The 15,675-nt window shown below is 44.3% G+C and overlaps 2 protein-coding genes across 7 annotated transcripts; one reads left to right on the top strand and one right to left on the bottom strand.

Annotated features, from left to right (window-relative positions):
* The first annotated feature begins 513 nt into the window (after positions 1-513).
* LOC120671195 lies at positions 514-1,374 on the top strand. Its single transcript, XM_039951479.1, has one exon. The coding sequence runs from the start codon at positions 674-676 to the stop codon at positions 1,103-1,105; it is 432 nt and encodes a 143-aa protein (XP_039807413.1). The 5' UTR covers positions 514-673; the 3' UTR covers positions 1,106-1,374.
* Positions 1,375-11,263: 9,889 nt separating this feature from the next.
* LOC120670945 lies at positions 11,264-14,914 on the bottom strand. 6 transcript variants are annotated; one of them, XM_039951138.1, is made up of 4 exons: positions 14,591-14,914; positions 12,615-12,715; positions 12,116-12,158; positions 11,264-12,032 (listed from the first exon to the last, which is right to left on the bottom strand). In XM_039951138.1, exons 1-4 carry the CDS (start codon positions 14,833-14,835, stop codon positions 11,849-11,851), a joined length of 573 nt encoding a protein of 190 aa, XP_039807072.1. In that variant the 5' UTR covers positions 14,836-14,914; the 3' UTR covers positions 11,264-11,848. The 6 variants fall into 6 exon arrangements, 1 of the variants encoding a protein (XP_039807072.1); XR_005673450.1 differs by lacking the exon at positions 12,615-12,715 and having other exon boundaries at positions 11,264-12,045; XR_005673446.1 differs by lacking the exon at positions 12,615-12,715.
* Between the last annotated feature and the right edge of the window lie 761 nt (positions 14,915-15,675).

The raw sequence follows: 15,675 nt of genomic DNA, 5'->3' as shown, positions 1-15,675 counted from the left end.
TCCATGAGGACGGCGGCTTTGCTTCCTCCGGTCGACCGGCATGTGCGTTATCCGGCGAAAAGCCCGGCCTGGAGAGCCACAGCTTTATTTGCCCTGCCAAAGTGAAAAAAAGAGGAGCTAGAATGCATACCCCATGGATGACACAGCATCCACTGTACTGTTACCTTGCTTCTTTTTTAACCTTCTTTATTCTCTGCAACATAGCATTAGCATCAGTTAAGCTGGCAGAAAGATATTCGCGAAAGAGGTACCTGTCGACTCACACCGTTGGCCAGAAATGATAAATCTCCTAGTTGGACCCGTACGTCTTTGTTTGTTTTGTTTACTTCGCCACGGAAGAAAGGTTGATCAGATGCTTGGGGTCTACTTGTCGGTCAATGCTTTGTTTGGCACGGGCAACTAAACAATGCGCCGCAGGTAGCCATCACATTAGATTACCGGTAAAGCAAATCCTTTATTTCCTTGTAATAAACTAGTAATGCACAACATACATCTCCGTGCCATGCCCATCACACAAGCACAAATCTTTTTATTTTTTGGAGCATGACAAATCAAAAGAGATGAAGGTGACGTGTCCATCTGCCGTTGCCAAGAGCACCATGCATAAATACACACATGATTGGTGATTCGGCCAGCATTGGCGACACCACCGGCATAGCAGTAGCACGCTAGGATGGAGGATCACTTGGACTCCGACCAGAAGGTCTCCAACAAGGCGGACGACGAGGCGGCGGCGGTGAAGCCGACGAGGAGCTTCCGCTACGAGGACTACAGCACCAGGCGGGTCTTCCTGCGGAGCTACCCGCTCCAGTGGGAGTGGTCGCCCGTGCCGGACGACGACGAGAAGCACGGTCTCGGCGGCGCCACCGACGCCACGGTGGGGAGCGGCGATGACAAGTGCGGCGGCGCCAGGGGGTGCAAGAGGATGCAGCTGGTGGAGCTCGTGGTGGAGTGGGGCGAGGACAAGCTCCTGCTGCTCCGCAGAGCCAAGAAGCGCCTGGCGCTCTACCTGGTCGGCTGCCACTACCGCCGCCGCCCGGCGCTGCCGTTCAGGTCCGGCGGTGGCTCGGGCTCCTGCACCCCCGCCATGCTCACGTCTAGGTGATCGATGCCATGACTTGCTCAGCATGCCGCGGTCGATCAATGGATTCATCGACGTATGTTCTTGGCAGTATTTGCTTTGCTTTGCTCTCTCAATAGAAATAGGAATATACCTACATGCTAGCAAACAGTTGATTACCATAGGTAATATGTAATATAGAATCATGTGCTGGAGGCTGTGGCCGCGTGTTCATGTACATTTTTCCGTGAAAGTTAGAGGCATTGCAGAAAGTTATAGATCCCAGGGACCAGGGTATTCTGGGAAGGATTTTTAATTGGTAGCTAAAAAGGTAGCACTATCGTTTCAAAAGGAAACAGACAAGAGGAAAAGGAAAAACGGAAGAATGCACTACTTTGCCGAATAATTTCACTACCAATAATCCTATTATGAATTGGGACCTTTTGAAAAAAATTTAGTCCCAAAACCATCCCTCCTCCAACAGTTCTTTTTTATTCTTCAAAAAACTTTGACACATGCCATGTCATCTAAGGTGGGATCTTGTTCCCTAGACTCTCAGTCTCAATATATTTTTTGTTGACCAATACGACTGAGAGACTCTGGGTCCTACAATCAAGCCACTGATGTGTGGATCTAGTACGAAACACTAGTGACTCAACTGCAGATGCTTGAATTGAAATCTAGCTACCATTACCTTATTTACCTTGGGCAACATAATTCCAATCTTGTGAACTTGGCTTCTTTGCTTGATTCCTCTTATCATCTTGTGAGTCAAGTCTCCAAATCCTTTGAAGCCATTCTTGGACTTCAAGTCTCCTTTGAAACCCACACCATTTGAGCCCTATTCATATTGGTGATGACTTTCTGGACACCAAAATAGAGCGGTTTCAACTCCAATCCTTCTTCCCAACCTTGTGAGCAACCATCCTACCATTGTTCATCTTCTTGATGATATAGGAGGTTCTTTTGCTTTTGTTCCTCCGGTTGGACTTGGTGTAGATAAGAGAACTCATGATGGAGAGATTCTTTTTGCTCTTCTCATCCGGAATCTTCTTCTTTGGTTGAGGGCACTAGTTGGACTTGTGGCCTTCTTGATGGAACTTGAAGCAAGTCATGGTTATACCTTTCTCAAGTTTCTTCACCATGTCTTCACGGTTATTTTATGAAGGTTGGACAATGCTCTTGCCCTTCAATCTTGCGAAGTCCTTCATGAGCCTTTTGATTTCTTGTTTGAGCTCATCATTCTCCTTAGCAACGAGATCATCATATGATTCTACAACCACATTATTAAAGCATGTCCTATTGCAAAGGTTAGAGCAAGATTCATCAATTAAATCAATGTAAGAAGTTGAAGCATCTACCTTGAAGATAGGGATTGCACATGGGATAGATTGCTCTATTTCCAAAAAGTTATTAGTTTCATTCTTAATTCTCTCAATTTTTAATTTGAGCTCTTGATACTCCATGATAAGCAATTTGAATTTGCATAACAAATCATCATAATTTGTAGCAAGGGAAGCATTAAGATCATTAGGAGCATTAAGTTGTTCAATTTCTTTAGATTGTTTCTTTGTGACTTTTTGGTGCTCATGAACCAAGTCAAGAAGTTCATCAATTGAAGGAGAATTAGAGTCATCATCACTTACATCGCTTTCCATACCTTTAGCCATAAGTCATATGTTGGATGATGAAAGCCCCATGTTAGTGTGGGTGGTGAATCTCTTGAATGACCCATCACTTGAGTTTGTGCTTGGTTCATCACCACCACTAACCCATTCACCAAATGTAGTAAGAACTTCATGCTTGGCCTTCTTCTTCTTGTACTTGATCTTCTCAGCCTTCATGAGTTGATAGTGATGTCCATCTTTGAGGAAGACCATGTACCCCATCATGTTGATTTTATTCAAGCTTTTGTTCATGATCTTGGCTTGCTTGAGAAACTTGGGGTGCATTACTTCTTTTTACCACTTGAGGAGTATTTGCTTGCATCCTCTTCTTCCTATTCACTTGAGCTTCTTTTGATTGTCATCTTCTTCAACATCTTTGCTTGCTTGCTTTGTAAGCTATGTGTTGGTAAAGAAGGCGACACTCTTGGCTTGATGTCATTGAGAAGCTCATGGGCGGTCACCTTGTTGAGGACTTGATTTGGTTTCATAGTGCTGATCTCTTTCTCATACAGAATTGTTGTCACCAAATCATAGCCGGCCTTCGTAGAGAGTGAAGGATCTTGCGAATGAGTTTCATTTGTCCAATTTGCTTCAGACCTAAGGAATCAATCTCATTCATAAGAACATTCAATCGTGAGTATTCTCCAATTTGCTTCACACCTAAGGAATTAATCTCATTCACAAGAACATTCAATCGTAAGTATATAGATTCAACATTCTCATCATCAAGTTGCTTGAAGCTATTAAGTTTTTCAATGAGAACATGATATTTTTCATTGGCAACATCCTTTGTGCCCTCACGGTTCTCATTGATATTCTTCCATCTCAAGCCACGGTGGGGAGCGGCAGCGACGAGCGCGACGGCGCCAGTGGGTGCAAGAGGCTGCAGCTGATGGTGGAGCTCATGGTGGAGTGGGGCAAGGACAAGCTCCTGCTGCTCCTCAGGGCCAAGAAGCGCCTGGCGCTCTACCTGGTCGGCTGCCACTACCGCCGCCGCCCGGCGCTGGGTGGCTCGGGCTCCTGCACCCCCACCATGCTCACGTCTAGGTGATTGATGCCATGACTTGCTCGTGCGTACCCAGCATATGCCGCGGTTGATCAATGGATTCATCGACGCATGTTCTTGGCAGTATTTACTTTGCTTTGCTCTCTCAATAGAAATAGGAATATACCTACATGCTAGCAAACAGTTGATTACCATAGGTAATATGTAATATAGAATCATGTGCTGGAGGCTGTGGTTGCGTGTTCATGTACATTTTTCCGTGAAAGTTAGAGGCATTGCAGAAAGTTATAGATCCCAGGGACGAGGGTGTTCTGGGAAGGATTTTTAATTGGTAGCTAAAAAGGTAGCACTATCGTTTCAAAAGGAAACAAACAAGAGAAAAAGGGAAAAAAAGGAAGAATCCACTACTTTGCCGAATAATTTCACTACCTGAGCTGGGACCTTTCCAAAAAAAATTTAGTCCCAAAAACCTATCTCCTCCAACAGTTCTTTTTGTTTCTTCAAACAACTTTGACACATACCATGTCATCTAAGGTGGGACCTTGTTCCCTAGACCCCTCGTCTCAACATATTTTTGTTGACCAATATGACCAAGAGACTCTGGGTCCTGTAATCAAGCCACTGATGTGGGGAAGGAGTTGGCCGCCGCCCGCCGCGGGGAAGGAGTTGGACACCGCGTGTGAGCAGAGAGGAGAGGGAGGGAGGGAGAGAAAGAGAGAGAGGGAGAGGGAGAGAGAGAGAGAGAGAGAGAGTTGAGTAGCTTATGATTTCATTTATATAATAGTATAGGCCGGGCTCATATGGTTTTTATTAGGCTCAGTGTATTAACCGGGTGGGTTTTATAAGTAGACCACCTCTGAAAATAGGAGTATTAACTGAGGTGTTTACTTTAATGTTGGTCACCTCTATTAATCGATTTTGCAAGGCGGTTTCTTTAACCGCCTCGGTCAATAAGAAATGCCCGCCTCAGTTAATGCTAGTCATTAACCGACGCGGTACTTTTTTATGCCTCAGAGGTGCTAAAAAAAGGTCGCAATAAATCATTTTTTTAGTAGTGTAGACTAGGTCTATTTCATAGCATACTGGTAGGCCAGTTAATGCAGAAAACAACACAATATTACCATGCTACCAATTGTATAGTTGCAACAATAAAGATTATTTTCTATTGAACTACTAGCATACCGCCAATTGTATACTTGCAAGAATGAAGTTTTTAATCAAACAGAGAAATCCCAAGATGAACACGGGATATACCTTACTCTTTTTTCTTGGAAACTAAGGTGGCTATAAATTTAATCTCTAGCAGTTTGATATCTCATAGCACACATATGGTTAAGCTGAACGAAAACATCATCCTAGTTGGTTTAACTTTGTATTTAATTATTTCAGTCTCAATCTATTGCAAAAAAATAAAGGTACAGACTAATAAGCTGATGTGTAGGCTGCTGAATCTGATGATGAAGTCACAAATTAGTATGATGGAGTGTCAGGATGTATCTGAATAGGTTCATATTAACAGTGCAATATTCATGTAATAACCAAGATTTTTGTAAAATTTTGAATACAAGCAAACTGTGCCTCACACCTAATATTTATATTTTATATAGGAAAACATTGAAGGAATAGACTACAATGACAAGGAAAATGAAGAATCCCTACTACAAAAACGATTTGTAGCAACAGTTCAATTCTTTTAGGGGCGGACCTAAATTTAACCCGGCCTGTTGCTACAAATGGTCCTCGTTACTGTAGCAATTGAGCCATCCCTAGAAACACCATTTGTAGGGGTGGCTAACCCCCCCGGCCGCTCCTAAAAATGACATCCATTTTTAGGGGTGGTCGAGGGGGTGAGCCACCCCTACAAATGGCTCCATTTGTAGGGGCGGCTAGGGGTGACCCGCCCCTAAAAATGTACCCCTACAAATGGCTCCATTTGTAGGGGCGGCGGGGGGTGAGCCTCCCCTATAAATGGACTTTTAGGGGCGGTTCACCCCCCAGACCCATTCCTACAAATATATGTATAAATTCTGGACACCTTCTTCTTCCTCCCGACCTAGACAAAGGTGGGGGGGGAGGTTTTCAACTTGACTCCCATCGAGTTTGGGTCTCTAGGAGGTAAGTTAATGCTTAATCGTTATTATTTTTAAGGTTTTTTGTTAGATTGATGGCTCAAATGGAGCTCTCTTTGCCTCTAACTAGATCTAGATGTCCATGGTGTGGATTAGTCATTTGAGACACTATTTACCTCAAACTTTTGAATGAAGTTGTGCTATTTTAGTAGGGCGGGTGACCCCCCTACCCACCCCTGGAAATGCATTTGTAGGGGCAGGTAGGGGCAGGTAGCGGGTGACCCCCCACCCGTCCCTGCAAACTGCCATTTTTAGAAGCAAAAAGCAGGGGCGGTTGGGGAGTCCGCCCCTAGAAATGACGTTTCGCCCGCCCTTACAAACCATTTCTGCAGTAGTGGATACAAATATGATGACGAAGTATACAATGACAATGAAGATGAGGAAAATTATGACAACTATTATTGGGACTTCGTTGACAACTATCCTTGGGAATTTGATGACAACTATCGTCAGGACTTTGATGATGACCTTTATTTGGTGATGAAGATATACTTTTCTTTTGCTAACTGGAGATCATATGCTAGAAATGTAAACTGGTTCTGCACTTTGGCGTTGGATGATGTTGTGGGACTTAAGCTATACGAACAATACTCCCTCCGTCCAAAAATGATCTACACATGAAGGTCTTCACAAATACCAAGGAGGAGTAGTTATTACCTGAATAGGCCAATGGATGCTATGGAATTTGAAGACACCCAATACATGGATGACTACTACTCATGTGAAGAGCAATTTAGGACGACTCTAAAACACTCATGTGTAGATCATTTCTGGACGGAGGGAGTAGTATCTTAGTAAATTATTTCCATTATTTGAATATTAGTATTGTGTTGAATTATATCCTCCGCCACTTTCAAAATGTTTGTACCTTTCTTATGTACTTGTTAAGCTTTGATGAACTATGCAATATTAACGTGCAATTTCTGAAATGCTACAAATTTTTACTGTTGAGCAATTGTAATTGATCCTCCTGATCACATATTAGTTCCATGTATTTATGAAAATGATTGCAAGCAGGATGGACATCACAAAATGGTTGGATATTTTTATGGCTGATGCTCTAATTATATGTTATATAGATACTTCAAACCTGACGGTTCGATGAATTATTCAATTTTGTCATAGCCAAGGGGTAGATAAAACCGTCATATATATGCATGGCTAATACTGTGAAATCTGTGACTGCTAAGAAAATATCATCTATAAATACATTTTTCGATGGTGAAATTAAAAAACCATCGTGGAACAGACTACCATTCGCAAACCTTGTTGGGCCCAGTATGGAAATGGAGGGTGGACCATTTAGTTGCCCATTGTAATTTACTCTTGGCTATTGGTTTACGAACCGCCCATTGGTGAAAGGGGCAATGCTTGATCAAGAGTGGCCAATGGTAGATTGCTGGCAGTATACGCTCGACTATTTCCTTTACTGATGGTACAAGTTAATGCTCGACAGTTAGAAAACAATAGACCGTTAATGCTCGACAGTTAGAAAACAATAGACCATTCGTGGGATCCCTGTAGTGTGCCAGCATGGGGAAAATAGTTTTGTAACTTGGAAAGGGTCACTACTACAAAAATGATTCTTAGGGATGGATAAAATATCATTTGTAAAGGCAGGAGCGGTATCCGCTCCTACTTTCAACAGCTACGAATAGGTGTCTGCCCCTATAAATTCATTTCCAGAGGTGTGTCACGCTATCACCCACTCCTAGAAAATCGATTTGTAGGGGTGCTTGTAGCGCCGACACCCCTACAAATTGATTTCTAGATAATAAAAATTTAGAAACAGCAAAATAAAAATTAGAGTAAATTGCATCCCAAGTCCCCAAACTTGTCCCTCAGTTTCGCTTGGGTCTCTGAACTCTCAAATCGTGCATCTGAGTCCCTTAACCATGTTTAGTGGTTCATAAGCAGTCCAAAACCCGCCAGCGCAGCACCCTTTGCTGATGTGGACTACCACACGTGTCGTGGATTTGAAAAAAACCCCTGCGTTTTAGCTTTTGTCAAACCCTAGTCCTGGACGTCTCTTCGACTTCCCCAGCTAAAAGGTGCAAAGGGTGTGCAGCCAGCAATGTTGTGGCCAGATTGTTTTGGTAAAGGTGCCTCACACAGAATCTATGCTTAGCCTCTAGAAATACTTGCTTGACAGCATGAATTAGTCCCTTTTGTTTGTCTGTCATTATTGTCCAGGGGTAAGTGTTATCTATTCCCATATCTACCTTGAGTGTCTGCAAGAATCATTTCCAGGTTGCCAGGGACTCCACCTCACCAATAGCAATTGCTATTAGGTATATGCAATCATTTGGGTCCATGCCAACAGCAGTAAGGAGCTGCCCACCAAACTTGGTCTTTATGTGGCATCCATCCAAGCAAATGATAGGCCTACAAGCACTGAGAAACCCCCTCTTGCAAGCATCCAAGGACATGTAACATGTGCTGAAATGGCCTTCACTAAGGTTTAGATTAAAGGTAGTTCCAGGATTACTCCTCCTCAATTCACAACCATAATCCCAGAGTTTATTGTACTGTTCTACCTCATCACCATAAATTTTGTTCATTGCCATCCTCCTTGCTCTCCAAAGTTTGGTCCTTGAGGGAGTCAAATTCCAGTCTTTCTGGACAGTTTTGGCAAAATTACTCAAGTTCATCTTCTCATTAGCTCTAAAAGCTCCAAATACTTCTCTGAAAGCCACCTAGCAGTGCATCTCTTGAGAACCCACTCTCTCTGACAGTTATGAGCTCCACAATAGGTCTTCACCATGAAAGCTTTAGCCCTGCTGTCAAAGGATGCATACATGTATCATGGACAACCATCTGCACAGTGTGCTCTAACCCTCATCCTATCATTCCTTGGCATCTTTATTTCCACCCTTTCCCTCAAACTATATTCTGTAATAGCTTTCCTCAAGATCTCAACAGAAGGAAACAACATCCACACCTTAAAAATAGGATTGACCATGTCTTCTTCCTTAAAGGTTTTGAACTTAAAGCCTTTCCCATGAGAGGATTCTGGCAAGTCCAAGTCATCATTTGTTGAATCATAATCATGATCTTCATCATACACAAGCACTTGGTCTTCAGTGCCTATCTTCTAATCCTTTCCTTTACCCTCATCAATGTACTCCTCCACCACATTGTCAACAAAAAGGTCATCATCATCACTTTCAAGCTCAGAGTCACTATCCACAAAGTCAGAATCTCCTTCATCCTCACTATCAGGCTCACCTTCTGAAACTTGGTCAGCCTCACTGCTCTTAAGGTTGCTGTAAAATGATGGCAACTTTTCCTCCTTCTCTACATAAGTCACCTTTTTGGGACTGAGCACCTTTGGCAGTACAGCAATTGGGTCCAACACAATATCATCATAGGTTTTTGCAACTTGATCTTGGTGATCTAAGTATAATACAAAGTTCTTAACCTTATGAGTTATCTGCTTCATCACTATTGTTTCTTCATCTGAGCTCACAATCCTTAAGCCATCAGCCAGACACTTCCCAGGCAGCAACCAATAGATCCTAAGCCTAGCATATCCTAGCATTCCAATAAACTCTTCTATCCAGAAAAAGGACCAATTTTCCCTATCACAGTGATCAAACTATTCTATTTTTCCATCCATATACGTCTGATTAACCCCAATTCCACAAAAAAACCACCGTGATGTACCTCTACTGAGAACTCTGTCGACTTAGGGCCTAAAACAACCATTGCACACCTCAATAAAAGCACAATAACTCAAGCCACTAAAGAAATCAAATCGAAATCGGGACTGTAATAAAAAATCCTAGCGCGCACACCGTGAGCTACTCCTACCAAACCCTAGCGACCAGGGCAAAGGAACTCACCATAGTCAAGCGCTGGATCCCCATCCGTGCGGCAAATCGGAGCCATCGAGCTCCTTGCCGCCTCTAATGCCGGATGCTTCGCGGAGTTCCAGTCTCCTTACGACCTCGTCACCATCGAACCCCGTCGCCCTCGCCGCCAAACTAGCTCCCCCTTGCTGTGGAAGCCCGCCACCGCCAGTCGACTCCCTCCCCTTTCAGCCGGGGAAGTCGAGGAGACGTCCAGAACTAGGGTTTGACAAAAACTAAAGCACAGGGAGGTTTTTTGCAAATCCACGACACGCGTGGCAGTCCACGTTGGCAAAGGGTGCTGCGCTGGCAGGTTTTGGACTGCTTATGAACCACTAAATGCGGTTTATGACTATTAAATGACCTTAAATGAAAATGTTAACAGCTACAAAATTTAGATCTTGTCAACCTCTATAATTTTAATGTAAAGTTTGACTTTATCCGCTATAATATGAAAAAGTTATGAATTTATTTCCATGGGACCATTTGTAGGGACGGGTCATGCCATCACCCATCCATAAAAATCAATTTTAGGAGCGGTTCAACAATTGCCTGCCCTTAATAATGTATTTTCGGGGCTTGGAAATTGCAACCATTTCCAGAGGCATCACCTGAACCTAGAAATTCTATTTCCGAGGGCACATGTTGGTGTCACCCGCACATGGAAATTGTGGTTATTTTCGAGGGCATGTGGTGGCATCGGCCTTGCATGAGACCATTTGTAGGGATGGATCATTGCCATCATCCACTCGTAGAAATTATTTTTAGGAGCCAGTCATACAATCAACTCTCCCTGAAAATACATTTTTTGGGCCAGGTAATGGCGTCATCGCCCCTTGGAAATTCTATTTTCGTGGCAGATGATGGCGTCACCTGCCCCTGGAAATGGTGGGGTGATGGCGTCACCCGCCGCTAAAAATGCTTTTCGAGGGCAGGTTGAATGCTGCAGCATCGCTGCTCCTTCTGTATGAGTGGATTACCTTTTGAGCCACCCTTATAAAAAATGGAGCGCCACTAAAAAATGTTTTTTTAGTAGTGGGTACCTTCTTAATCGGGTTCACATGAACCTCAAGGAGTTGCTTGTAGATTAGTACATATGAGAGATGAGATTTGCGCTGTGGTCGTTTAAAATGCTTGATGTGCTGAAAGGTTCCCTTAGCCATGCCTGCCTGGACATGTCGTTTGCACTGGGCGACCATGGCTTGTTGCAACATCTGAAAAATAGCTAATCACTGATTTCAACATTCCAAATCAATTGCAACGAACCCAGCAACATCAGAACATCATGTACTGTAACATGTCAAAAAAACTTGCTGGAACATGCTAGAACTAAAATACCAAATGCAACATCGATAGAAGAATATAACAAAAAAATTGACGTCTCCAATTTATTTTATAGGTATTGAGTGCTCATATCAGATCATTACCGAAAGAAAAAAATATGGCCTTGCTAGCGCCCAGACGTCCGATGAGAAAATTTTCCATCGAACGCTTCGTTGGTCTGTTGCAACATCAAAGAATTGCATTTGCAACATAGAAAAAAATACGTCTGCAACATGAATAATCACTGTTTGCAACATCCAAAAAATATTGAAAAAACATTATTAACCATCCGTTGATGAGGAAAAAAACCCGCCACGACATCCGTTTCATGTTGCATGGACCATTCAAATCTAGCGTTGAAGATGTGGTGATCCAGATAAACATTTACAACACATAAAAAGCATATGCAACATCACACCATCTAGATCTACTTTTGGAACATCCATGTGAAACATTTGCAACATTTGTTTGAAACATCTGAAACACTTCAAACATACTCTTGCAACATGGGCGTCGTTGAAGCTCCACCTCATCTTCTACCTCTGCACTCCTCTGCCCGGGGGAGCTGGGGGAGTTTGCTGCCAGGGAGCTCACGCAGACGCCCTCGCGTGCCACTGTTTGCAGAGGGTTCGCCGGCCTCAGCCGCCGCCACCGCTGCGCGAGCTCCGTTGCGCCCATGCCCGGGAGGCACATGAGGCACCCGGCGCTGCAGGGGAGGGGAACTTGTGGAGGAGGAGGAGGAGCAGGATGGTCGAGGGAAGCCCGCGATGGCTGCGGGAGGAGGAGGAGGAGCGGGTGGAGGGAGATGGAGCTCACTGCCGGCCTTGTGCGGCGCCGCCCGCCCGGAGGGGAGCGGGAGGAGCGGTGCATGGGTGGAGGAGGAGCGGGCGCAAGAGGAAGAGGAGTGAGCACATGATAGGAGGAAGAGTGGCGCGCTGAACGGGAGAGGAGGCGTCCGATTTTTCTCCCCTGTCGGACGTCCGTATCCTAGCATTACTAAAAAAAAATTCTAAGATGATATTATTAGCTCAGGCTAAAACTCAAATTCACTTAGATTCACAAACACAACTGTACCCCACCTTGGCTTCAACCGTACAATCAAATCAATGGTTGAGATCCACCCTGCAGCGAACAAAAAGGCATAATATGAGCACCCTTTGTTTGAAACCCTAGACTGCAATCCCACTGCTCAAGCTCAATCAAGCGCCGCCTCTGCTAGCTAGGCTCGCCTTTCTTCGAATCTCATCTGAACCGAGTAAAAGCAAGATTACATGTCTATCCGCTGATTTCACAAACTGCCATGCGGCTAGGACCAAGCAAGGCTCAGCCCTCACCAACCCCACAGTTAGGAAATATCAGAATGCATAGTAATATCTAATGGAAATAAACTTGACCCATATATCTAGCCCCCATCCAGCCCACTACAGCACTAACCTACATGAGTTAGTGAGATAGTCACACTCTGGCATGTAGCCGCCTTTTTCCTCATGCCTCATCGCTTTCTCTCTGCTCAACCACGCTAGCCACAAATCAATATTTGCTAGTGTTGAAAAAAAAAACTGTGGGACAGATCAATACGCTCCACGTGCGCTAGGGTCGGGGAGATTTGCTTCGCTCCAAAGTACCGAACCCAGATCGACACATGTGTGGTGTGCGATGGTGTGCCAGTCAATTTGACTCTGCAATTGACAAGGAGAGGATAATCATTAATTTTTGGTGGAATATGCCGGTGTTGTACCAGACGTTCTGATATGTGGCTAAATGCATGGCTGATTGTATGGCTATCAACTACAGAGTCGACATCCAACAACAGAGTGATAAACATTACTAGCTAGAATAGAACATGATCATAATAGCATTGAGCCAATAAGGAAAACCAAGAGAGCTGGCATGCATTCAATTCAACCATTTAATATAAATAAATCAACAAGCTCATCAAATCTATCCTACTATCAGTGGGGATCGGGTCGATGGCAGCATTAATAAGGATGAAAGGTTAAATCCTCAAAGTAAAATAGATCTATTCATACTTTAGCATAATCGTGACAACATGATATGGACGTTAAGGTGTGGGCGATCAGCTAAATAGCCGATGCGAGCTATTGGCTAGAGAGCCGATAGGAAACAGTGCATCTTTGGGCTCTTGATCCGCCTTGAGTAGAACTATAAGCCAATGACGCTTCGACTAACATTATCATAGTATTTCTGGATGAAACAACAGCGATGCGTCTAGAAGACGCAATCTAGAAACATTGTTGATAAGAGGTTAATCTAAACTTCGCCAGCCGTTAGATCTATCCACAATAGAACTCGATCCCAACAACACTCAAGAGGTAACCCAGATTAAGATGCAACAGGCCAATAAATAATCTATCATCTATTCCAGTGAGATAAAATCCAATTGAAGCAAATTAGATAGCAAGACAACAGATTAAAGAAGTAACAGCCGATGCAAGCTTAATCAAGGCTAGGATAACTTGTGATTCTACCACATCTAGCAAGAGATCAAGTTGATGCAGCCTTACGAGATATGATGAGAATCGATAACTGGTAGATGAATCTATACCACAGCGATGCGCCCGGTAGTTAAAGCCTAGAACACCTAGTAACAGATGATCTAGAGGTTGAGGTGATGCAGCCCTGCTCATCGAAGAAGCCACCGAAAAGCTACATTACTCCTACTCCAAAGGCAATGGCGTGAAGTCGAAAGGTAGATGCATAAAGATAAATGGGTTTGTTGACCGAGAGGAGGTGAATCTGATTACAAGTCCGTAGGCTGATATTTATAGGCTACGAACCCTTGTCGATGACGACATGACTTGATTAAAAGGAAATAAACTTTCTAAAATACACTAAACCTAGATCTAACACCATAACTTTCTGATGAAAGTCTGCCAGCCCAATTCTCGATCCATCAGCTGCGACACCCTTTTAGCCCATGGGCCCAATGTGTTGTTATCCTTTTCCTGCCCAGACGTCGGCTTGCTTCCTTTGGCTTCTTGTCATGCAGCAGTCGATTGACAAATTCCAAAAAATGATTCCAACCACTAGCTAACATCTCACACGAGATAGTAGTAAAATTGATTGCTTATGGTGTCCTAGTCCCTTTTGTTCTCCAGATTTCTTCGGAGATTGCTCTAAAAGGAGGAATCACATCAAAGAGGGATCGTCGAGCACTTCTCTTGGATTCCATGAGCCTATGTCACTTCAGCAGGATGGATCAAATCAACATGACCTTGCTCGGAATTGATGGTGGCAGTGTGTTGCTGTTAGTGGGTGGAACATTCCTATAAAGCAATGTACTATGAGTTGTGTGATGGTCCGGTATAATCTCAGATACCCTATGATAGCAAGGGATCTCCGGAGGTCGATCGAAGCCATCAGCGATTTCACCTGCCCCAATCCCAACCTAGCATGCGATGGAACGAACAAGAAAATAGAAAATCAAGAGCTGGGCATCCGCGTGGCTTGGGTTTGCTCAAAAGGGGATTAGATTCAGGCTACGAATCACGAAAGCCCAAGAGGAAGGAGGAAGGGGGAAGGGGGACGCTCACGTGGATATCTCGGGAGAGAGGGTGGGACACAAGGACCCCGGTGCAGGTGCGGTCGGAGAGCTTGAGCGCCGTGATGCCGTTCGCCGGCTTGTCCACGGCTGCGGGTTTGGACCATAACTTGTGGCGCACTCGCAGGATCCCATCCTGAGTGGCGAGGCGCGAGCAGGATCCCGCTGAGGCCGGATAAGTCGACTGGCGAGCACCCTGGCACCATGGATCCGGCTGCGGCGTTGGCGGCGCAGCATCGAAGTCGTGAGAAAGGGATTAGGGTTACAAGGGAGGCGGAGGGAGGAGGAGGCAGGGCGTTTGAGGAGGGGAGGTGGAGCCGCGGAGTGAGGCAGCGGCGGGGGCCTGATTTGGGCCGGGTGAAAAAGGCCTTGTCGGCCCAGGCTCAGGTTGTCCGTAGAATTCCTATTCTGCCTTGCCATGGATCTAAAGAGTTAACATTAGGTGACGGGGAACATTGTTGTGCGTCACCTATATAACACATTGGTGACGCGCTACTAATTACACATCACAATTGTATTTCATCATTAGTGGCGCGTATTAAGGTTGCCCATCACCACTAACTAATTAGTGACGTGCGTAAACGTTACCTGTCACCAATATGTGCGTACCAAGATAAGACAAATGATACTGTTATTTTTTGGTGACGTTTGTGATGAAAAGCTGTCACTAATCTTCAACAAGTGACGTGTGAAGTTTTCGCGTCACTAATATGGGTGTCTCCTTTTATTGTTTTTGACGTAGTGGGAAACCCTATATTCAAGTGAATCCATGGGGCTAGATAGGGTATTTTGTATCCGCTCATGCAGGCTGCTTGGCCATGCAGTTAACTGAACACTCTTGTCTATGATATATATGAATTCTTCATCTGTGCAGCATGATCTTCAATACATGCAACCAAATGTACCCTATGGGATAATCTTCAAGGGGTGGGGAACCTGGCTAGGGTTTTTCATTTCTCTTTTTTTTTGGGGTGGGTGGGTGTGGGTGTGTGTATGGGGTGGGGTGGGGTAGGTAAAGTAAACATTGGTGTTTCTGTTTTTATCATCTCAACGACTCAACCCTCCAAATAGCAGCTA

The sequence above is a fragment of the Panicum virgatum genome, chromosome 4N, assembly GCF_016808335.1.
Source record: "Panicum virgatum strain AP13 chromosome 4N, P.virgatum_v5, whole genome shotgun sequence".
In the NCBI taxonomy this organism is placed as follows: Eukaryota; Viridiplantae; Streptophyta; class Magnoliopsida; order Poales; family Poaceae; genus Panicum; species Panicum virgatum.
Note: the sequence above shows the minus strand (reverse complement) of the source record. Positions and strands in the feature narration are given on the sequence as shown.

Excerpts from the sequence above, each read along its gene's own strand:
- LOC120671195 (XM_039951479.1), top strand. The coding sequence starts at position 674 with ATGGAGGATCACTTGGACTCCGACCAGAAGGTCTCCAACAAGGCGGAC.
- LOC120670945 (XM_039951138.1), bottom strand. The coding sequence starts at position 14,835 with ATGCTGCGCCGCCAACGCCGCAGCCGGATCCATGGTGCCAGGGTGCTC. Across the intron at positions 12,159-12,614 it reads GACCCTAGCGCACGTGGAGC|GGTGGATCTCAACCATTGAT; the intron begins GTATTGATCTGT and ends TGTTCGCTGCAG. Across the intron at positions 12,033-12,115 it reads ATTGTACGGTTGAAGCCAAG|TAATGCTAGGATACGGACGT; the intron begins GTGGGGTACAGT and ends ATTTTTTTTTAG.